At 48.4% G+C, this 22,973-nt stretch overlaps 1 protein-coding gene across 4 annotated transcripts in view; it reads left to right on the forward strand.

Annotated features, from left to right (window-relative positions):
• The window catches only part of SLC6A20 (solute carrier family 6 member 20), a 45,797-nt gene extending 23,260 nt beyond the window's left edge, over positions 1 to 22,537 (forward strand). For 2 of the 4 annotated variants that reach the window (XM_068982545.1, XM_068982548.1), the window contains 7 exons: positions 852 to 962; positions 1,848 to 2,089; positions 3,277 to 3,439; positions 16,967 to 17,171; positions 19,031 to 19,190; positions 19,782 to 19,947; positions 22,388 to 22,537. In XM_068982545.1, coding sequence (XP_068838646.1) covers positions 852 to 962; positions 1,848 to 2,089; positions 3,277 to 3,439; positions 16,967 to 17,171; positions 19,031 to 19,190; positions 19,782 to 19,947; positions 22,388 to 22,537 — 1,197 coding nt within the window. Of the gene's footprint in view, positions 1 to 851; positions 963 to 1,778; positions 2,090 to 3,276; positions 3,440 to 16,966; positions 17,172 to 19,030; positions 19,191 to 19,781; positions 19,948 to 22,387 lie in introns of all 4 variants that reach the window. The other 2 variants (XM_068982544.1, XM_068982547.1) reach the window with 2 other exon arrangements.
• Positions 22,538 to 22,973: the final 436 nt, after the last annotated feature.

The raw sequence follows: 22,973 nt of genomic DNA on the forward strand, positions 1-22,973 counted from the left end.
CATACGTCAGCAGGGAAAGAACTGGTTGACAAAAAAAATCCCCGATAGGCACCTTTAAAGCCCATGGAAGGCCTCTCACCTTCTGAGGTGGCACACACTCTGTATGTGGGGTGTGCTTCCCTCTAAATAAATCCACTTCGTACCTTAAAAAGAAGAAGCCCGTGGAGGCGAGGCCTTTCATAAAAACCATTGCATTGCTATTGTATTTTTCACAGGCACACCAAATGACACTGCTTTCCTTTATACACTCATGGCCAAGCTTGCCTCAGGCCCCAGTCCTGGGGGTACCTGACCTTCCTCCAAGCTCCTGTGGTTTTTTTTTTTTTTTTTTTTCCTTTCAGAGGTGATATAAATCCTGTGTGACTGCTTTCTGCTCTGCTTGGGCCACGAGGGAAGCTCAGAGATCAGTCTGGCTCAGAATCTGGGTAGCACCTCACCTCTTCTGTGAGCCTCCTTTTCCTTGGGGCGCATCTTCCTGGATTGCCTACATTTTCTTTTTACACAGATATCTCATGATATTCCTGTGGGCAGCCTTAAGTCCTTTCTGGAATAAGGTTGAGTTGAAGGGAGGCTGGAGGACAGAGGTTTCCAGGACCTGTTCCCTCTTCTCCACTGAACAGGAGTTTTCCTGGGGGTCCCACACATGGGCATCCATGTCCACCACCCAGTTCCCCAAACTCAGAACCCGTGTCTGACCAAGAACCACAATACCTTCCCAGCTGTTGGTTGCCCAAACAGCCAAGATGGTGCCATGGCGTTCCGTGGGGATGGCGGATCTGCCTTCGTTGGGCCTAAGGGCCCTGTAGTCCCTGCTTCTCCAGGGAGCTGACTCTGCGCTCTGGTGCCCACAGGTGGTATACTTCACTGCGCTGCTGCCCTACTGTGTGCTTATCATCTACCTGGTCAGGGGCCTCACGCTCCATGGAGCCACCAATGGCCTGGCGTACATGTTCACTCCCAAGGTATGGGCTGGAGGGGAGGGGCCCCAAGGGTACCCCCATTCATCCCCCCACCTTGCAGGATGGGTGGAAGGGGGAGACCAAGTGGGAGTGGAGCAGTCGTGAACTCAGGGAAGTGGATGTGAGCCCACCAGGCAGTGAGGGTCATGCCTTCCATGTCCTCAGCCAGGAAGCCCCCACACCTGTGGATGCTGGGGCGTGACTCTCTGCTCCACCTTCACGCTCATCCTCACTGCCCCCAACCTCTGCTGCCCCAGTCTCACCCCAAAGCCTCCGCTCCAGCTGCGGACCACGTTGTTCCCCAGGAGCATCCCTGCAGTCAGCTCACCCTCCTGCTCGCACTTCTAGGCACCCCTTTCCCTATGGGGGTGAATCCACACGGCAGGGCCCCCCGTGATCCTGTCCCAGGCACCCCACAGCTGATGCTCATTAAGAGGGCCGCTGTTGCCGTTGGGACAGGGCAGTCATTTAGCAAGTCTGGTCCCTGGGGACAGTGTCGCTGTAGCAGCATTGCCCCTAATGTCAGGCTGGGGCACAAGTCAGCCCCAGGCACCAGCACCTGCATCCCTGGAGGCCCAGACCCGTGCAGTGCCTGGGTCATGGACCAGGGCTTCAATTCCTTTGAGAACTATTTTATCCGATACTGTCTCCTCTGGGTAAGAGGCAGGTGGGGGTGTGACGTGAGGATGTGTTTTATCCTCTGAGAACCTGGCGGGGCCAAGAGTACTGGGTTTGAGCCTCAGGCCTGCCCTGGCTGGCTGTGTGCCACAGGCCAGTTCCTTCCCCTCTCTGCGCCCCCGCCCCCTGCTGGTCTGAGAGCCTGGGGTTCCCATCTGGGGTTCACCCACCCTGTCCCCACTGGCTTTACCCCCCAACCGCTCCCCACAGATGGAGCAGTTGGCCAACCCCAAGGCCTGGATCAACGCAGCCACCCAGATCTTCTTCTCGCTCGGCCTGGGGTTCGGCAGCCTCATCGCCTTCGCCAGCTACAACGAGCCCTCCAACAACTGCCAGAAGCACGCCATCATCGTGTCCATCATCAACAGCTCCACCTCCATCTTTGCCAGCATTGTCACCTTCTCCATCTATGGCTTCAAGGCCACCTTCAACTACGAGAGCTGCTTGAACAAGTAAGCCTGGGCCACCTGGTGGGCCCCAGCCTCTAGGGGGCCAGTGAGCCTGCAAAGGCCTGAGCTGAAGGGCCTCTGTGAAGAGGCAGAGCCCAGAAACCAAGCGGTATTTTGATACCCCTTGGGGCAAAGGGCACTGTCTTTGCCGACCTCAATCCAGGCTTCAAATCAGAACCACCAGTGTCTGCCTGAGGGGATGAGGGCAGTTTTGCTCACTTAGCACCAATAGGGCATTCAACACGTGAGAAACCAGCATCTTCTGCCCCATCTCCCCTGCCTCAGAGGTAACCAAGAGCTCCCCAGCTGAGCCGTGGAGCTTGCAGAATCTTTCTGGTGCCTCCTTACCAAAAACATAAGAAACATCATCCAGAAGGTATGCTGTCCAGCACAGCAATCCCTAGCCACAGGGGCTATTTACAAAATTTAAATGTAAATTGATTGAACAGTAGCTAAAATTTTGTTTTGTTGTTGTTGTTCAGTGGCTAAGTCGTGTCTGACTTTGCCACCCCATGGCCTGCAGCACACCAGGCTTCCCTGTCCTTCACTGTCTCCCAGAGTTTGCTCAAACTCATGTCCATTGAGTCAGTGGTGCCATCCAAACATCTCATCCTCTGTCACCCCCTTCTCCTGCCTTCAATCTTGCCCAGCATCAGGATCTTTTCCGGTGAGTCAGCTCTTTGCATCAGGTGGCCAGGGTATTGGAGCTTCAGCATCAGTCCTTCCAATGAATATTCGGGGTTGATGTCCTTTTAGGATTGACTGGTTTAATCTTTTGCTGTCCAAGGCACTCTCAAGAACCTTCTCCAGCACCACAGTTCAAAAGCATCCATTCTTGATTTAAGATTGGTCTCCATCTCGGTATAAGGTAATGAAATCAGCCTCTCAGTGGCTCTAGCCTGATTCAAGTACTCAGTGGCCACACGTGACGAGTGGGTACGAGATTGGAGAGCACTGATGTAGAACTTGCCCATCATCGCTGGAGGTTCTGACAATGCTGGTCCAGAGGGTAAAACAGCCCACCCAGCAGTGTGGGTCTGGTTCCTTTGATTATCACTGTTTCTATCTGAGGCTCCTTGAAAGTCATTTACAATCACCCTGTCCTTTAAAAGCTCACCAGTCAGCACATTCCCTAAGCGGGAGAGGGTTTGGCGACAGTGACCTTTGTAATCAGCTGCTGTGCTCTGCAGGGCGATTCTGCTGCTGACCAATTCTTTCGACCTTGAAGATGGCTTTTTGACAGCCAACAACCTGGAGCAAGTGAAAGATTACCTGGCGTCTGCCTACCCCAGCAAGTACAGCAAGGTGTTCCCACAAATTAAAAACTGCAGCTTGGAGTCGGAGCTGGAGACGGTAAGCTGCTGGCAAAATCTTGACTTGCTTCACCCACACACTTCACAGGGGCCTTTACCCCTGCCCATGAGAAAGCAAATTGAGGGGTATACACACCCCATGAATATCAAGGAAAACTCTGAATTTTCTTCCCTGCGCCTCTTAGAGGACGAGCGCCCTGCCACCATTCTCCCGGGTGCTGCATGGGCATCCCAGTCACCACACAGTTCCTTTGGGACCCTTGTGTCCTTTGTTTCTTTAACTTGGCTCTTTTTAAAATTTAAAAATAGAAGAAAGGATGAAGAGTAATTAAACACCCACTTGTCCACCTCTCAGAATGAAAAATGTAAACATTTTGTCAATTTAGGGCTTAGATTTTCTTTTTTATGTAAAAGGAAGGAACATTTTCGGGACAAAGGTAGAATTCTCTGTTACTCTCCCGAGCCCAGAACCTTCGTTTTGACGACTTTATTACTCATATATATCATGAGTAATGTTGTTGTTTTTCTTGGCAGTTTTTAAGTGGAAATAAGTGGTCCTAAGAGAGATCTTTCTCATTCAGCATTTTATTTGAGATTGCTCTATGGGGATACATATGGACTTTCATTCATTCAGTGTAAGAGTGACATTTTGTTCTATCATAAATATCCCACACTTGATTGAACCTGAGCCACCAGCACTGGAAGCCTAGAGTCCCCAGCTGGACCTCCAGAGAATTCTCTATGAACTTCCCTACTGATTTATTTAGGTTTTTCAAAAAACTTCTGCTACAAAAATCACTCTTATATACATTTTACAGAATTAAATGGCTATGCTGGGACCTCTATTTTTAAAAATGTTTAAAAAAATTGAACTCTGCTTGATTTCAAATCTGTTATTATAAACATCACAGTGATTCAGTTACACATAAATTTTTTTTCATATACTTTTGCATTAAGGTTTATTATAGATTACTGAATACAGTTCCTTGTGCTATAAGTATTACCTTGTTTATCTAATATATCAATAGGTATGTGTGTGTGTGTGTGTATGTATGTGTAAGTTTTCCTCTCCAGGTTCTAACTCCCAATTCAACCTTCTTCAGAATCCCCCGCCCAGGCAATCACAAGAATATTCTCAATGTTTGTGGCTTTCTTCTTTCATAGAAAACTTCCTTTTAGTCATATTATTTTGTAAATTATTATTAATATAATTTTATTTTATAATGAGTAGAGTTGATTTATGCTATTGTGTTTGTTTGGGGTATCCATCAACGTCAAACAGTTATACATAAAAGTATATCTATTGTTTTTCAGATTCTTTTCCTAATCCATTTGGAGTTTATTTTTGTGTGTGGTGTTAGAAAGTGTTCTAGTTTCATTCTTTTCCACGTGGTTGACCAGTTTTCCCAGTACCACTTGTTAAAGAGATTGTCTTTTCTCCACTGTATATTCTTGCCTCCTTTGTCAAAGATAAGGTGTCCATACGTGCGTGGATTTATCTCTGGGCTTTCTATTTTGTTCCATTGATCTATATTTTTGTCTTTGTGCCAGCACCATACTGTCTTGATGACTGTGGCTTTGTAGAAGAGCCTGAAGTCAGGCAGGTTGATTCCTCCAGTTCCATTCTTCTTTCTCAAGATTGCTTTGGCTATTAGACGTTTTTTGTATTTCCATACAAATTGTGAAATTATTTATTCTAGCTCTGTGAAAAATACTGTTGGTAGCTTGATAGGGATTGCATTGAATCTATAGATTGCTTTGGGTAGTATACTCATTTTCACTGTATTGATTCTTCCGATCCATGAACATGGTATATTTCTCCATCTATTAGTGTCCTCTTTGATTTCTTTCACCAGTGTTTTATAGTTTTCTATATATAGGTCTTTAGTTTCTTTAGGTAGATATATTCCTAAGTACTTTATTCTTTGCGTTGCAATGGTGAATGGAATTGCAATGGTGAATGGTGAATGGAATTGTTTCCTTAATTTCTCTATTTTCTCAGTGTATAGGATGCAAGGGATTTCTGTGTGTTGATTTTATATCCTACAACTTTACTATATTCGTTGATAAGCTCTAGTAATTTTCTGGTGGAGTCTTTAGGGTTTTCTATGTAGAGGATCATGTCATCTGCAAACAGTGAGAGTTTTACTTCTTCTTTTCCAATTTGGATTCCTTTTATTTCTTTTTCTGCTCTGATTGCTGTGGCCAAAACTTCCAGAACTATGTTGAATAGTAGCGGTGAAAGTGGGCACCGTTGTCTTGTTCCTGACTTTAGGGGAAATGCTTTCAATTTTTCACCATTGAGGATAATGTTTGCTGTGGGTTTGTCATATATAGCTTTTATTATGTTGAGGTATGTTCCTTCTATTCCTGCTTTCTGGAGAGTTTTTATCATAAATGGATGTTGAATTTTGTCAAAGGCTTTCTCTGCATCTATTGAGATAATCATATGGCTTTTATTTTTCAATTTGTTAATGTGGTGAATTACATTGATTGATTTGTGGATATTGAAGATTCCTTGCATCCCTGGGATAAAGCCACTTGGTCATGGTGTATGATCTTTTTAATGTGTTGTTGGATTCTGATTGTTAGAATTTTGTTAAGGATTTTTGCATCTATGTTCATCAGTGGTATTGGGCTATAGTTTTCTTTTGTTTTTGTGGCATCTTTGTCAGGTTTTGGCATTAGGGTGATGGCGGCCTCATAGAATGAGTTTGGAAGTTTACCTTCCTCTGCAATTTTCTGGAAGAGTTTGCGTAGGATGGGTGTTAGCTCTTCTCTAAATTTTTGGTAGAAATCAGCTGTGAAGCCATCTGGACCTGGGCTTTTGTTTGCTGGAAATTTTATGATTACAGTTTCAATTTCTGTGCTTGTGATGGGTCTGTTAAGATTTTCTATTTCTTCCTGGTTCAGTTTTGGAAAGTTGTACTTTTCTAAGAATTTGTCCATTTCTTCCACGTTGTCCATTTTATTGGCATATAGTTGCTGATAGTAATCTCTTATGATCCTTTGTATTTCTGTGTTGTCTGTTGTGATCTCTCCATTTTCATTTCTAACTTTATTGATTTGATTTTTCTCCCTTTGTTTCTTGATGAGTCTGGCTAATGGTTTATCAATTTTATTTATCCTTTCAAAGAACCAGCTTTTGGCTTTGTTGATTTTTGCTATGGTCTCTTTTGTTTCTTTTGCATTTATTTCTGCCCTAATTTTTAAGATTTCTTTCCTTCTACCAACCCTGAGGTTCTTCATTTCTTCCTTTTCTAGTTGCTTTAGGTGTAGAGTTAGGTTATTTATTTGACTTTTTTCTTGTTTCTTGAGGTATGCCTGTATTGCTATGAACTTTCCCCTTAGCACTGCTTTTACAGTGTCCTGCAGGTTTTGGGTTGTTTTGTTTTCATTTTCATTTGTTTCTATGCATATTTTGATTTCTTTTTTATTTCTTCTGTGATTTGTTGGTTATTCAGCAGTGTGTTGTTCAGCCTCTGTATGTTGGAATTTTTAATAGTTTTTCTCCTGTAAATGACATCTAATCTTACTGCACTGTGGTCAGAAAAGATGCTTGGAATGACTTCAATTTTTTTGAATTTACCAAGGCTAGATTTATGGCCCAGGATGTGATCTGTCCTGGAGAAGGTTCCGTGTGCACTTGAGAAAAAGGTGAAATTCATTGTTTTGGGGTGAAATGTCCTATAGATATCAATTAGGTCTAACTGGTCTATTGTATCATTTAAAGTTTGTGTTTCCTTGTTTTTTTTTTAGTTGATCTATCCATAGGTGTGAGTGGGGTATTAAAGTCTCCCACTATTATTGTGTTATTGTTAATTTCCCCTTTCATACTTGTTAGCATTTGTCTTACATATTGTGGTGCTCCTGTGTTGGGTGCATATATAATTGTTGTATCTTCTTCTTGGATTGATCCTTTGATCATTATGTAGTGTCCTTCTTTGTCTCTTTTCACAGCCTTTGTTTTAAAGTCTATTTTATCGGAGATGAGTATTGCTACTCCTGCTTTCTTTTGGTCTCCATTTGTGTGGAATATCTTTTTCCAGCCCTTCACTTTCAGTCTGTATGTGTCCCTTGTTTTGAGGTGGGTCTCTTGTACAACATATATAGGGGTCTTGTTTTGCTATCCATTCAGCCAGTCTTTTGTCTTTTGGTTGGGGCATTCAACCCATTTACATTTAAGGTAATTATTGATAAGTATGATCCCCTTGTCATTTACTTTGTTGTTTGGGGTTCAAGTTTATACACTGTTTCTGTGTTTCCTGTCTAGAGAAGATCCTTAAGCATTTGTTGGAGAGCTGGTTTGGTGGTGCTGAATTCTCTCAGCTTTTGCTTGTCTCTGAAGCTTTTGATTTCTCCTTCATATTTGAATGAGCTCCTTGCTGGGTACAGTAATCTGGGCTGTAGGTTATTTTCTTTCATCGCTTTTTAAAGTATGTCCTGCCATTCCCTTCTGGCCTGAAGAGTTTCTATTGAAAAATCAGCTGTTATCCTTATGGGAACGCCTTGTGTGTTATTTGTTTTTCCCTTGCTGCTTTTAATAATTGTTCTTTGTGTTTGATCTTCGTTGATTTGATTAATATGTGTCTTGGCTGTTTCATCTTGGGTTTATCCTGTTTTGGAGTCTCTGGGTTTCTTGGACTTGGGCAACTATTTCCTTCCCCATTTTAGGGAAGTTTTCAACTACTATCTCCTCAAGTATTATCTTCTTTTTGTCTTCTTCTTCTGGGACTCCTGTGAGTCAAATGTTGGGGCGTTTAACATTGTCCCAGAGGTCTCTGAGGCTCTCCTCACTTCTTTTAATTCGTTTTTCTTTCTTCCTCTCTGCCTCACTTATTTCTACCACTCTATCTTCTACCTCACTAATCCTATCTTCTGCCTCTGTTATTCTACTGTTGGTTCCCTCGAGTGTTTTTGATCTCATTTATGGCATTATTCATTACATACTGACTTTTTAAATTTCTTCTAGGTCCTTGTTAAACCTTTCTTGCACCCTCTTAATCCTTGTCTCCAGGCTATTTATCTGTAACTCCATTTTGTTTTCAAGACTTTGGATCATTTTCACTATCATTATTCTGAATTCTTTATCAGGTAGGTTCCCTATCTCTTCTTCTTTTGTTTGGTTTGGTGGGCATTTATCCTGTCCCTTTACCTGCTGAATATTTCTCTGCCTTTTCACCTTGTTTAGATTGCTGTTTGGGGTGGCCTTTCCGTATTCTGGCAGTGTGCAGTTCCTCTTTATTGTGGAGGTTCCTCACTGTGGGTGGGGTTGTAAGGGTGGCTTGTCAAGGTTTCCTGGTTAGGGAAGCTTGTGTTGGTGTTCTGGTGGGTAGAGCTGGGTTTCTTCTCTCTGGAGTGCAGTGAAGTATCCAGCAGTGAGTTTTGAGATGTCAGTGGGTTTGCTGTGACTTTGGGCAGCCTGTATATTGAAGCTCGGGGCTACGTTCCTGTGTTGCTGGAGAATTTGCATGGTATGTCTTACTCTGGAACTTGCTGGCTCTTGAGTGGTGCTTGGTTTCCGTGTAGGTATGGAGGGTTTTGGATGAGCTCTTATCAATTAATGTTCCCTGGAGTCAGGAGTTCTCTGGTATTCTCAGGATTTGGACTTAAGCCTCCTGCCTCTTGATTTGTCGTATTCTTACAGTAACCTCAAGACTTCTCCATCTATACAGCACCGATGATAAAACATCTAGGTTAATGATAAAAAGTTTCTCCACAGTGAGGGACGTCCGGAGAGGTTCACAGAGTTACAGGGAGACGAGAAGAGGGAGGAGGGAGATAGAGGTGACCAGGAGGAGAACAGGTGGAATCAGAAAGGGAGAGAGCAGGCTAGCCAGTAATCAATTCCCTAAGTGTTCTCCACAGCCCGGAACACACAAAGAGCTTCACAGAGTTGGGTAGAGAAGGGGGAGGGAGGAGATAGAGGCAACCTGGTGGAGAAAAAGGAGAGTCAAAAGAGGGAGAGAGCAATCAAGCCAGTAATCACACTCCCAAGTAAAAATGGGTACTGAAGATTGGGTTCTTAAAGGTCAAAAGTGATAACAAATACCAAAAAGCAAAGATTAAAGATCTAGAGGTTAGACTCAAAAATACAATATTAAAAAAACAAAACAAAGTCACAGAAATTATATATATGAATTTTGCTTTAAAAATAGGGTCTTTTTTTTTACAAGATAATAATTATAAAAATGAAAATTAAAGGAGTAATAGAGGACTTAAAAATAAAAAGAAATTTTAATTTAAGAAATGATAATAGTAAAAATATATCTAAGAATTTCTCGAGCTGTTGCGGACAGTGTGGGGTCAGTTCAGTTTCAGCTAGTTCCTTGATCCGGCTTACACTTCTCGAGATCTCTAGGCCCCTTGCAGTGTAGTTGGTGCTAACTGCAGGGTTTTAAGCTGTCGCACCTGCCCCTTCCAAAGCGGTTCCCTCTGTTTATTTTAGCTTCTCCTTTTTGCTGGTCTCTTCAGTGTTTAATTTCCGCCCTGACACAAGGGGGAGAAGGTGGTCACTTATTTAGGCTCACTTGTTCAGTCGTGCTGTGGGGAGGGAGAAACACTGGGAACAAATATCACTGGCGTGTGGGGAGTGTGCGCACTGTCAGCCGCTCTGGGTTTGTCCCGCTTACGGCGTGGGTGCTTTCATGGTCTATGCTGCTCAGGCTCTGGGTTGCCCTGCCGGGAACTGTCTGAGGCGGGCCCTGGGTTGCCTGCACTTTCCAGGTCTAAGCCGCTCAGGTTCAGGTTCTCGGGTACTCCACAAAGGTGCAGACTCAGCTGGGCCTGCGTTTTGTGCCCTTCCCAGGTCCGAGCAGCTCAGGTGACCAGGTGCTTGGTGAGCGCAGTCGCCCCCAGGTGGGGGGGGTGTCTTATCGCCTCCCCCACCCCAGCCGCTTGGTTTTCTGGGTGTACAATGGGCGCACCTTCTCAGGTGTGCTGTGTCTCCTGGGGAGCTGATCTCTGCTGTAATCCTACAGGCAGAGGTCAACCATCCAGAATCCCAAGAACTCTCGGTTAGCAGCAGAGCCTGCTTGCAGTTGGGTAGAGGATGCCTCTCTGGGGCCTCGATTGCCCCTTTCCAGCTCTGGATTCTCCCCACCCTCTGCTTGTCTCCCGCTGAGGATGGGCCGGTCTGCAGCCGGCTAGCTCTCCTCTGGTATTCGCTCAGTCCATTGTTCTGTGAGCGAGCCTGGCAGTGCCTCAGGTTAGGGCTTTTCACGGGACAGTTCTTTCTCTCTTTCTGGCTATCCCACAGTTCAGGTTGCTATCTCAGGTTAGTTCCCTCAGATTGCCCTCAGGGCATTCGTGCCTGGTCCTTACCCTAAGCAATGCAGCCCACCCTCCCTGTTCAGCCCCCGCTTGCTGGTGGCGGCTGTGAGTTGCTGTTAGGCATGTAATCTGTGGGGTTTAATTATTTTTCCTCCCGGTTATGTTGCCCTCTGGGATTCCAAGATTCCCCACAGACCCGCCGGTGAGAGTGTTTCCTGCTGTTTGGAAACTTCTCTTTTAAGACTCCCTTCCCGGGACAGATCTCCGTCCCTACCTCTTTGTCTCTTTATCTGTTTTGTCCTACCTCCTTTCGAAGACAATGGGCTGCCTTCCTGGGTGCCTGATGTCCTCTGCCAGCGTTCAAATGTTCTTTCGATGAATTTGTCGGGGAGAAAGCTGTCTCCTGGTCCTATTCCTCTGCCATGTTAAGACCACCCCCAACCCCTGTATCCATTTTAAAGTTACAACTATAAATGGTGTCATATAATACTTGCAATTATCTGGCAAACTTGACTAGTATGGTCACCTCTGGTCCATCCATGTTGCTGTAGGTAGAGATCTCATTCTTTGACCCAACAGTCCGTCATGTGGCTGGTGCACATCTTCTTTTGTGTGTATTCTGAAGGTGGACAGATGGGGGGTTCACATGCCTGTTGCAGGTAGATGGGAAAAGGCCAGTGGACTCCGTGTGTGACTGTTGTCAATGGTTTTCTCTTTGGACAGACACGCAGGAGGGGCACTGCCGGACCTTCGGGGAGCTGCACCTTTCCTTTCCTAAGGACCTTCTCTACTTCTCTCCATACTGGCTGTGAGAAATTTACCTTTCCACGTATACGTTGCACAGGGTCCCTTCTCTCCAGGCCCCCTCCATCATATATTCTGTGTAGTCTCTTTAATGACTGGTGCCAGGGGATACCTCCTTGTAGATTCCATTTGCATTTCTCTCAGCACTAGAGATGCCTCCCCCGCCACCCAGGGGTTTTAAAAAGAAAAACACAGGTTCCCCTTTTGAACTTGGTTTGTCGCAGGTTGGTCCATTTTTGAATTTGTCTTCGATTACCTCATGCAGTTTCTTGAGAGCTATGGTGTTTCACAGCCCCAGAAGCCTTTTTGCATGTTAAATACCCAGAAGCACAGGGTTTAAGGCTGTTGCTTCTAGAAACGGCCACAAGGCGGCAGCACTTCTGCATCAGCTCTCTGGTAACCTAAGTAACCAGAGTCTGGAGAACGTCCTGTTTCTTGCCTGTCAATCAGGTGGAAAGTGCCCTAACAGACACCCAAGGGCTTGTGTCTCATTTCTCCTGGCTCCATGAACTTCTAGACAGATCCCAACACCTGTGCCGGTGGTATGCAACTGAGGGACTGTAAGGAAGGAGGCTAGAGGTACCTATTCACCAGAAGCCATGAAGACTGGGGGGCTTGCTCTCCTTGCCCAGGGAGTCCACCACCCTTTAGCTGTGTGAGACTTGGTTTACCTGTAGGATGGCTCATGGTTTACCTGCAGAATGGCTCGACTGTATTTAGAGATCAGGGTCCCATCCAGAGGAGACCAGGTACTACAGGTCCAAGGTGGCTTGTATGCTGGCTGTCCCATTCTCCCCTGGTCACTGGGGCCCATGGCTGTCAAAGCAGGGATCCAAGCCCCCTCTGCACTCCAGGAGATGAGCCCAACCAGAATCATTAGGCCTGAGTGAAACAGAGCAGGCGTTTTTACACTGCATTTTTATCTTCTCCTGGAATATGGTCAATAGGAACTGGATTCAAGTTCACATCAAGGACCGATTTTTCTTTCGATTCTTTTGTGACGGTGTTTGTAGAGTAGAGTTGTCTGTGCTGTGCAGTAGGGCCTCATTAACTGTCTGTTTACATTTGTTTGTATGTAAGCGTGTACCAGTTCAGGCGAACCTCGTGATTTTTGTCTCCAACCTCGCCATCATGCTCCACCAGAAACTCTAAATTTTTTGTCTGAGGGTGGGTGTTTACATTTCCCTGTCAATTAGTTCAGTTCGGTTCATTTCTAGTTTCCACCCAGAAGTGATATCATCAGCTTGGTCTTTCTCTGACTTACCTGAGTTAGTGAGGCCTTCTCCAGGTCCAGGCGTACTGTTGTCAGTGGTGTGTTGCAGTTTGGTTTTCTGAGTAATAGCCTGTTGCATACATGGGGTCGTCTTTGTATAAGATGTATATGTACGTCGTCTTTGTTGCACTATCGCTGGACAATAGTTTGCATGCTGTGCCCATTGTAGGTAGATGGGAAAAGGCCAAGGCAGGGAGTGTGTGGTCTTCACTGTCGATCTTCTCTTTGAACACGAAAGCAGGAGCTTGGCCAGATGTGCGGAGCTGTAGCTCTCCTTTCTTAACGAGCTCCTTTACTTCTCTCTATACTGGCTCTGAGCAATTTACCTTTCCACGAATACCTTGCTCAGGGTACCTGTTCTCCAGGCCCTCTCCATCGTGTATTGTTTGTAGGATTTTTGATGATTTGTGTCAGAGGTACCTTGTAGATTTCATTTGCATTTCTCTAAGCAATGGAAATGCTGAGCATCTTCTCAGGTGCTTTAGAAAGAAAAACACAGGTTGAGTGAACTTTCTCCCTTTGAAACTGGCATGTGGCAAGCAGACTCTTACGAATTTTTCTTCCATTACCTCCTACAGAACTTCATGAGACCTGTGGTCTTTCACACCCTCCAAGCTTATTAAGTACCCAGAAACATAGGTTTTACCTTAGGGTCACAAAGAGTCAGACATAACTGAGTGACTTCACTTTCAACATAGGTTTTAAAGTTGTTGATCCTAGAAACAGCCACTGTCAAACTTGGGATCCAAGCTACCTCAGGGCTCCAAGATATGACCCCAGCCCAGACCAGTTAGGCCTGAATGGAAAAGAGGGGGCATTTCTAAAGTGAATTCAAGTTCTGAGTTGAATGGGAACTGGACTCAGATTCAAACGTACATGGAATGACTGTTGTTTGGATTCTTTGGGACATAGGTATTTGCAGAGTGAAGAGAGTTGTCTGTGTTCCACTGCAGGGTCTCCTAAATCATCTATGGTAAACATATATACAAACGCATGCATCAGTGTGCAGCTGTGAACTCCAAGCTCGTAATTCCCCTCTGCACCCTCCCCATCTTGCCCCTTTGCACAGTTTGTTTTTCTGAAATTGGCTGTTTTCCATCTCCCGGTGTGTTATCTTGTCCGGGTCCATCCAGACTCTAGTCAGGCCTGTGCTGTTCGGTTATCTGAGCAGCAGTCCGTTGTTTATATGAAGCCCATCTTCTTTATCCTTTCTTCTGTCGCTGGGCATTCTGGTAGTTTCCATGCCTTGCCTGCTGCACGTAGATGGGAAAAGGCCAGTGGAGCGCGTGCGTGTGTGTTTTCTAACGATGGTTTCGTCTCCCCACATGAAAGCAGGAGTGGGGCTGCCGTCACTTCTCTGCATACTGTGAGCCACTCAGCTTTCCACAAACACCTTCCTCAGAGTCACTTTTCTCCACACCCTCTCCATCAGATACTCTGTGTCGTCTCTTTGATGACAGGTGCCAGGAGATACTGGGCATCTTTTCAGGGACCAGAAAAAAAAATAACGCAAGTTCACTCTACTTCATCCTTTGACGCTGGCTTGTGGCCAGTTTGTCCCAGTTGACTTTTTATGGGCTCACCTCCTGCAGTAGATTTCTTGGGAGTTGTGGTCACGCACAGCCCCTGGAGCCTTGTGCATGTAAAGTAACCAGAAGCATAGCGCTGCAGGCAGCCGTTCATACAGGCGGCCACAAGGCGGCAGCACTTTTTCATCCCCACTCTGGTCTCCCAGGTAACAGTCTGGGAGAAAGCCTTGTTCCTGGGATGTCAATCAAGTCAAGAGTGACGAATAGGCACCCAAGGTGGGTCTCGTTTCTCCTTGCCCCTTGGGAATTCAAGACTGATTCCAAGGCCTGCACCAGTGGCATGCAGTTCAGGAGCTCTAAGAAGCAGGGCAAAGCACCTCTGCTCCAGGAGCCATGAAGGCTGGGTGACTTTTCACTCTGCCCTGGGATACACCATCCTTTAGCCATAGGAGGTTTGCTGTACCTGCAGGAAGGCTCATCTGATTGGGTCCCATCCAGGGCTTACCAGGCACTTAAGGTCTGCTGTGGCCTCCATGGAAGGCTGTCACTTTGTCCCCACTTAGGGGAAATCGTGACTTTTTCTTGAGGAGTCATGGCTACTTCAGGTTCCAGGATATGACCCCATTTCGGTCTGTGTATTCCTGAATGGAAAAGAGGAAGTATTTCCAAAGTAATTCACTTTTTCTCATCTCCTAGAGTACAATTAATTAAGTGCCGTGCTGAGATCAGTAGTAACTGCACTCAGTATCACATATACAAGGACCATATTATCTTTGGATTTTGGGAGACAGTCATTTGTGAGTACAGTTATCCCTGCACTACAGTAGGCCCTCGTTTACTGTCTATTTAAGATACGGATGCATACATAACATATATATACACCCCCCCCCAAGTACCCGTGAATCCCACCTCCTGCTTTCCCTCTCCACCCTCCACATTAGCCGTGTTAGAAACACTCAGTTTCTTTCCTGAAACTGGCTGTTTCCAGCTCCTCGGTGTGTTAGCTCCATTCTGTTAGTGTCCACCTGTAGGTGGTATCGTTATGTGCTTGCTCTTTCTCTGTCTGACCTCTAGCTATGAGATCCTGTCCAGGTCCATCCAGACTCCCGTCAGGCCTGTGCTGTTTTTCGGTTTTCTGAGCAGCAGTCCGTTGTTTATATGAGGCCCATCTTCTTTATCCTTTCTTCTGTCGCTGGGCATTCCGGTAGTTTCCACGCCTTGCCTGCTGCAGGTAGATGGGCAAAGGCCAGTGGAGCGCGTGCGTGTGTGTTTTCGAACGATGGTCTCCTCTCCCCACATGCAAGCCGGAGTGGGGCTGCCGGAGCTTTAGGGAGCTGCACCTTTCCTTCCCTAAGGGCCTCGTCACTTCTCTGCATACTGTGAGCCACTCAGCTTTCCACAAACACCTTCCTCAGAGTCGCTTTTCTCCACACCCTCCCCATCAGACACTCTGTGTCGTCTCTTTGATGACAGGTGCCGGGAGATACTCTTGTAGCTCTCACCTTCCTTTCTCTAAGCACTGGAGATACTGGGCATCTTTCCAGGGATTTTAAAAAGGAAAGCACACGTTCACTCTTCTTCACGCTTTGGCGCAGCCTTGTCACCAGTTGGCCCTAGTTGATGTTTTCGTCCCTCACGTCCTGCAGTAATGTCTTGGGAGCCTGGTCACTCACAGCCCCTCAAGCCTTGTGCACATTAGGTACGCACAAGGATAGCGTTTCAGGCTGCTGTTCGAGGAGACGGCCACAAGGAGGCAGCACCTCCCCCCAACTCCGCTCACCAGGGCAACCAGAGTCGGGGAGAAAGCCTTGTTCCTGGGATGTCAATTAGGTCGCAAGTGCCCGAATAGACATCGAAGGTGGGCCCCATTTTCCTCTCCCCATGAAGCGCTAGACCAGTTCCAAGCCCTGCACCAGTGTTGTGGTTCGCCAATTCTGAGGAGGGCAAAGCTACCTCTGCTCCAGGAGCCATGAAGACAGGCTGGCTTTCCCACTCACTCTGCCCCGGGACACACCATTCTCTGGCTGTGGGAGGCTTGGTGTACCTGCAGGAAGGCTCGTTTGGAAATAGAGATTGGGTTCCCATCTAGGGGATACTAGGAACTACAGGTCCGCAGTGGCCTCCTTGGAAGGCTGTCACTTCCTGCCTTCCTCAGGTGGTCGGGGGGGACACATGACTTTCCACTGAGGAATCCCAGGCACTTCAGGTGCCAGGATATACCCCAGGCTTAATCAGTTAAGCCTGATTCCAAACAGGATGCATTCTTCACCTCTCACAGGAACTGGACCCACCTTTCCGTACGCCTGCAGTGATTCTCCTCCACCTACTTCCGTATGCTTCTGTGTCCTTAGCTGTGCCTTCACCATCTCAACTCCTAGGTCACCTCCTCAGTCCCGATTAGGAAGCAACAATTATTCCGAGCTGTGAATACTTTATCAGTAGAGAATGATGTAAGTTCTGGCAGAAAAAGCACACTGAAGCAGTGAAGAGCCAGGTATGAGGTCTCGACAGGTGACAGTTCTCTCTAGCCCGGGTCAAGCTCGGGGGCTGCTGTGTAGATGGAAGATCCAACCTCAAAATGTGGCTTCTCCTCACCGATTTCAAGGTGCCCCAAGTACCTTAGCAGCGGGGGTCTTGAGGGACTCCTAACTTCCCTGGGTGTGTACCTGTGGGTTCCTGCCTCGCACAGGCTGTCCAAGGCACTGGCCTGGCTTTCATCGTCTACACGGAGGCCATCAAGAACATGGAGGTGTCGCAGCTGTGGTCCGTGCTCTACTTCTTCATGCTGCTGCTGCTGGGCATTGGGAGCATGCTGGGCAACACGGCCGCCATCCTCACCCCTCTCACGGACAGCAAGGTCATCTCCAGCTACCTGCCCAAGGAGGCCATCTCCGGTGAGTGGGCCAGGCACCGAGGCGGTGGGGCTCGGGGGGCCGAGCAGAGGCGCAGTCCTCGGGACGCACCCGCTCCGAGTCCTGCCGCAGCTGTCAGGCACTCTGGGAACGTAATTCACCCCACGTCTGGCCCTCCACATCATGGGCAAGTCAGGTGGTCACCCCAACCTTCAGCAAAGGCCAGGCTCCCCACCATGGCCCTCCAAGCTCTCCAGGCATTCGGAGAACCTGCTTTTGTCTGTGCTGACCTAAGAATAACAATGACAATTTGTACATTTCTTAAGCACACTCTCAGTGACCCACCACCGAGTCAAGGTACAGAACCTTTCTCTCCTGAGAGCCCCTTCCTGCTGGGTCCAGGCGGCACGCCCCGTCCCAGCAGCCGCCGCTGCTCTGAATGCTGCCATCTGAGGTTGCTCCTGCTCTCACACTGCACGTCAGTTACGTCACACTGTACTTACCCTTTCTGTCTGTTGTTGTCATTCAGACTCAGTCTGTGAAATCCACTCTGGTTCAGTTCAGTTCAGTCAACTCTGCGACCCCATGGACTGCAGCACACCAGGCCTCCCTGTCCATCACCAACTCCTGGAGAGTTTACTCAAACTCATCTCCATTGAGTCGGTGATGCCATCCAACCATCTCATCCTCTGTCTTCCCCTTCTTCCACCTTCAATCTTTCCCAGCATCAGGGTCTTTTCCATTGAGTCAGTTCTTCACATCAGGTGGCCAAAGTATTGGAATTTCAGCTTCAGTCCTTCCAATAAATATTCAGGACTGATTTCCTTTAGGATGGATTGCTTCAATCTCCTTGCAGTCTAAGGGACTCTCAAAAGTCGTCTCCAATACCACAGTTCAAAAGCATCAATTTTTTGGCACTCAGCTTTCTTTATAGTCCACCTCTCACATCCATAACACTCTGTGGCAAGTAGTAATCATCTATCTCTTTTCTATGAAAAGAGCCATCAACAGCCCACACACGACAACTTATCTGCCCACTCTGCTCTTGGTGGACAAGCATGCCTCTCCACTCCACTCCACCACCCATGTGCTCCTCTCCAACCCACCGTGTCTGGAGGACCCTGGAACCCCCAAGCCCTGCCTCTGATGACACCATTCCAGCACATCCACAACGGCCCTCCAGCCCCAAGCCAACTCTGCTCCTGTCAGCGCCTGCTAGCCTCTCCCCTCTCAGGAGCCAGCACTGTGTGGCTGCAGCCCCCCGCCAGCTCACAGCCTGTTCTCCCCTCAGGACAGCGGGGGGAGGGGGGGCTCACGGGGGTGACAGTGGAGGGGTGAGCGTTAGGGTTTTGGGGGGAGGGGGAGGGTGTCTGAATTCCATCACCGCTTCTTTTTGTGCTGTGTGATGTTGGGAAAGTTACCCGACATCTCTGAGCTTTGGCTCGCCCCACCCTATAAAGGGGGCTCAACTCCTGCTACCTGACTCGTAGCCTTCAGGAGCCGACAGGGGACAAATGCCTAAGGCGCCGTGGGATCTCGGTCAGCGTTTACTTCTCCTCTTCCCCTCTCTTCCGGTCAGATGTCAGTTCTCCGCTGGGAGTCCTGCAGCTCAACTCTCCTCCCCCCTAATTCACCTCCCCCGAGCTCGGAGGTTGAGTCGCTGGGATAAACAACATAAGCAGGCCCACAGCCCGGATGAGACCACTTAGACAATAGTGCGCCCAGTTTTACCTTCTACACTGGGTCGGGCGTCCTCTGCCAGACCCCTCCCCCCCCGCCACCCCCGCCGTGAACGAGCGTCAGGAAGTCCTGCTGACCAGCCTCCCGCCGCCTTGGCCCCCTGGGAAGCTGGGTGCACAGGCGCGGCTGCAGGCGGGTAAGCAGGGGTGTTGTGGCCCCAGGTCTGGTGTGCCTCGCCAACTGTGCCATCGGCATGCTGTTCACCATGGAGGCCGGCAGCTACTGGTTCGACATCTTCAACGACTACGCTGCCACCCTGTCCCTGCTGCTCATCGTCCTGGTGGAGACGGTTGCCGTGTGCTACCTGTACGGGCTGAGCAGGTACAGCTGCGCGGGAAATGCACGCACGAAGGCCACGACTCCCAGCACTTTCTCCGTGTGTAGTTTCAAGAATCCCGGAGAAGCCTCTCCAGTCTACTGTAGGACAGACACTGTCAGGCTATTTTTGAATTCAGGCAAGGGTTATGAGAAACAGAGAGAGGGCCCGCAGACACGATGGACATCATGGTGGGCTGCAGGCGCTACGGCTGCTGACGGGCAGGAGGGACGGGGCAGGGCTGCCCTCAGGACCCCCCGGGGCTGAGGACGGCTTCACGGGGGTCTCACCAGGCCCTCTGTGCCTACTGGCGCCGGGCGCTGCCCTCCTGTCTACAGCAGTGGTCTCCACCTGGAGGCTGGCACCAGGGGCGTGTCCTCTGATGGCCACTCACCTGTGGGCGGTCGCTTTGCCCCCTTGGTGGCAGCCTGTGCCCTTCTCCCCTCCCCCAGGACCCCTGTCCCTAGGAGAGAGGGCCCCCATGGTCGTGTTCAAGCACCAGTGCCCAGCACAGAAGCTTCCTAAGCACAGAGAGCTCCGTGGCCTGGACCGCCTGCCTCCAACAGCACTCCAGACTTTCTCTCCCCGCTCTCCAGATTTGAAAGCGACCTCAAGGCCATGACTGGACGCGCCCTGAATTGGTACTGGAAGGCCATGTGGGGCGGTGTGAGCCCGCTGCTCATCATCAGCCTCTTCATCTTCTACCTGAGCGACTACATCATCACGGGGACCCTGCAGTACCAGGCCTGGGACGCCGCCCAGGTACCTGCCACCTCGGGGGTCTCGCTTTCTGAAACCAAGTGGCTCTCCAGAACAGGGGCGGTTATTTGTCACAACGGGGAATCATCATCCAGGTACTTGCTTTCCTCAGTTCTATTGGAGCACGGTTGCTTGACGATGTTGCATTAGTTTCTGCTGCAGGACAAAGTGACTCAGTCACACACAGATCCTTTTTTCTGGCGCTTTCTTCCCATGTAGGTCGCCACAGAGCTCTGAGTAGAGCTCCCTTTGCTAAGAGCAGGTTATCATTAGTTATCTATTCATACACCGTATTATATATGTCAATTCCAACCTCCCAATTCATCCCACCCTGCTCTCCCGCTGATACCTCACTGTAGTTCTCATTTCTCTCGTAACTTGTGAAATCAGAGTCTTTGGTGTTTCCAAGTGTGGAATGTTTTGTTCTGATTCTGTGAAAATTTCCTCGGTAGGCTGACAGGGACTGCAGTGAATCTGTGGACTGCTTGGGGCAGTATAGTGATTTTCACAGTAGAGAGTCTTTCAGTCCAAGAACACGGGAGATCTCTTTATCTGTCTGCGTCATCTTTGGTTTCGTTCGTCACGGTTTTAGTTTTCTGAGTACAAGTCTTTCGCCTCCTCGGGCAGGTTTATTCCTAGGTATTCTATTCTTTCTGTTGTGATGGTAAATGGAATTCTTTTCCTCTTTCCAGTCTTTTGTTAGTGTACAGGGATGCAAGAGATTTCTGTGCATTAACTTTGTATCCTGCAACTTTAACAAATTCACTGATTAGCACCAGTAGTTTTCTGGTGGCTCTTTGGGACCTGCAGATGACATACTATACGCAGAGAACAGTGATCGTTGACCTTCTTTTCCAGTTTGTATTCCTTTTTCCTCTCTGATCACTGTGGCTAGAACTTCCAAAACTGTACTGAATAAACCTACTACTGCACAGCGCAGGGAACTCTGTTCCCTGTTGTGTGGCGGCCTGGATGGGAGGGGAGTCCGGAGAGAATGGATACCTATGTATGTATGGCTGAGCCCCTTTGCTCTCTACCTGAAACTATCACAACACTGTTAACCAGCTTTACTCCAACACAAAAAGTTAAAAGTAAGTGTCTCAGAAAGAGTCACAGAGGTATGGATATGAAGGTTCCCACTGCTGTTGTGGCAGACACTGTCCTGCTCTCGGGATCAGGGAGTCCATCCCGTCTGTGTGGGCGTGGGAGTGGTTCGTGAACTCAGAGCCCAAGTGCTCGCTTTCTGTTCCCTTAGATGTACAAGCTGTCTGGCTAGAACTCTGCAAGCTTAGTACCAGTCTTGGACATTTTCTTAATTTCTAATTCCTAACAGAGGAAATAAAAAGTGGGGAACAAAGTCATTAAGGGGGTGTACGCACCGATTTCAGAAGAACAGACTGAACATATACAATATACCCTTTCCCCTGATTATGAGAGAAAGAGGCTGTTATAAAGTCATAGAAATAGTAATTTGAGAGGGCAATTTATTCTGTTTGCATGGAGAAGCGAACACTAGTATCTCCATCTACAAATACAAAGCAGGTCTACAAAACAGCACTTCACATGAAGCCCCCAAAACAGGTAATGGGAGGAAACTGGAATAAGCATGGTGGGAGTGGCCATCCTTGGCCTGCTCCTGATCTCGGCGGAAATGCTTTCAGGGTTTCACCGAGAATGATGTTTGCTGTGGGTTTGTCGTTTATTGCCTTTATGATGTCGGGGAAGGTTCCCTCTTTGACTGCTCTCTGGAGCGTTTTTACTGTGAGTGCTGAGCTTTGTCAAAGCTTTCTTTTGCATCTGAGACACAGAGAACGTAAAGAGCAACAGAAGCCTGTGGGCTGCTTCCCACAGCCACACTCGGCGTGGTGTTTTGGTTTACACACCGTACGTACTTGGGTTGACAGCAGGCTCCCTCGACTCGAGTGTCCTCTGGTTCCTTGGTGGGAAGGCAGCGTTTGTTGGCTTTGGGGCCTCAACTGGTTTGTTATCAATTTCGTATTTAGGGAAACATCACAAATCCTACCGACTAAGTCCATCAACCCTTCTCTTGAGACGAGAGCTGTGTCACTGGACTTAGTAGCTAACAATCCACATGGGGGTGGGTTGAACTCCTTAAAATATTAAATGAAATTGAAAATCCAGCCCTCTGTCATCTCTGGCCACATTTCCAGGGGCCACCTGTGTCTGGGGCCAGTGAGGGGGCGGGCAATCCTGCGGGACAGCACTGGGCAAGGGGAGCCCCTGCCCTTCGGTGCCTCTCTTGCTGCCTTGAACACAAGCCTTTATCATTCCCATGGTTGCTCTTCACAGGGAGCCCCAAACAAACAGCAAGCACGCTGCTTGTGTTCACCGAGGGGCACGAGGGCTGGGTCTGCCCCGGGGGTAAGGACACGCGCCTCCTCCCACCGGGGGGCATCTCCTGACACTCGGGCTCTCTCCTCAGGGTCAGCTGGTGACCAAGGACTACCCGCCCCACGCCCTGGCCGTCATCGGGCTGCTCGTCGCCTCCTCCATCATGTGCATCCCGCTCGTGGCCCTGGGCACACTCATCACACGCCGCCTCAGGCGGGGAGACCCAGCCCCCGTGGCCTGAGCGCCGGGAGCCCTGGGACCGACGCCGGCTGCTCTGTTCCAGCCCCTCACCCAAAGGTGGGCGCATCGGCTGCTGCCAGAAATCCTGACTCTGGACGCTCTCGGCCCGCGGTCTTCTCGCCGATCAGGAAGGTGAGGAGGTGACTCCCTGAGGAGGAGCACCATCCTGGCCCACCAGGCGGCCCTGTGTCCCCGCCGCCTCCCCGCCACCAGAGGCAGGATTCCCATGGCGAGTCTGGAAGGTGGCTGCTTGATGGCAGCAAAGTCCAACAAGCAGGGCGCACTATGAACTGAAATTTTTATGAAATAAAATTTTAGCAGTTTTTTTTTTCTGAAGAAATCTCAGAATGTTAGAGGGCATTCATTTGTAGAAAAGTTGGGAGGAGGAGTTTTCAGTGCCTAAGATGATTGATAGATTTCAATGTCGTCAGTGCAAA

This window comes from Capricornis sumatraensis, chromosome 10 (genome assembly GCF_032405125.1).
Source record: "Capricornis sumatraensis isolate serow.1 chromosome 10, serow.2, whole genome shotgun sequence".
In the NCBI taxonomy this organism is placed as follows: Eukaryota; Metazoa; Chordata; class Mammalia; order Artiodactyla; family Bovidae; genus Capricornis; species Capricornis sumatraensis.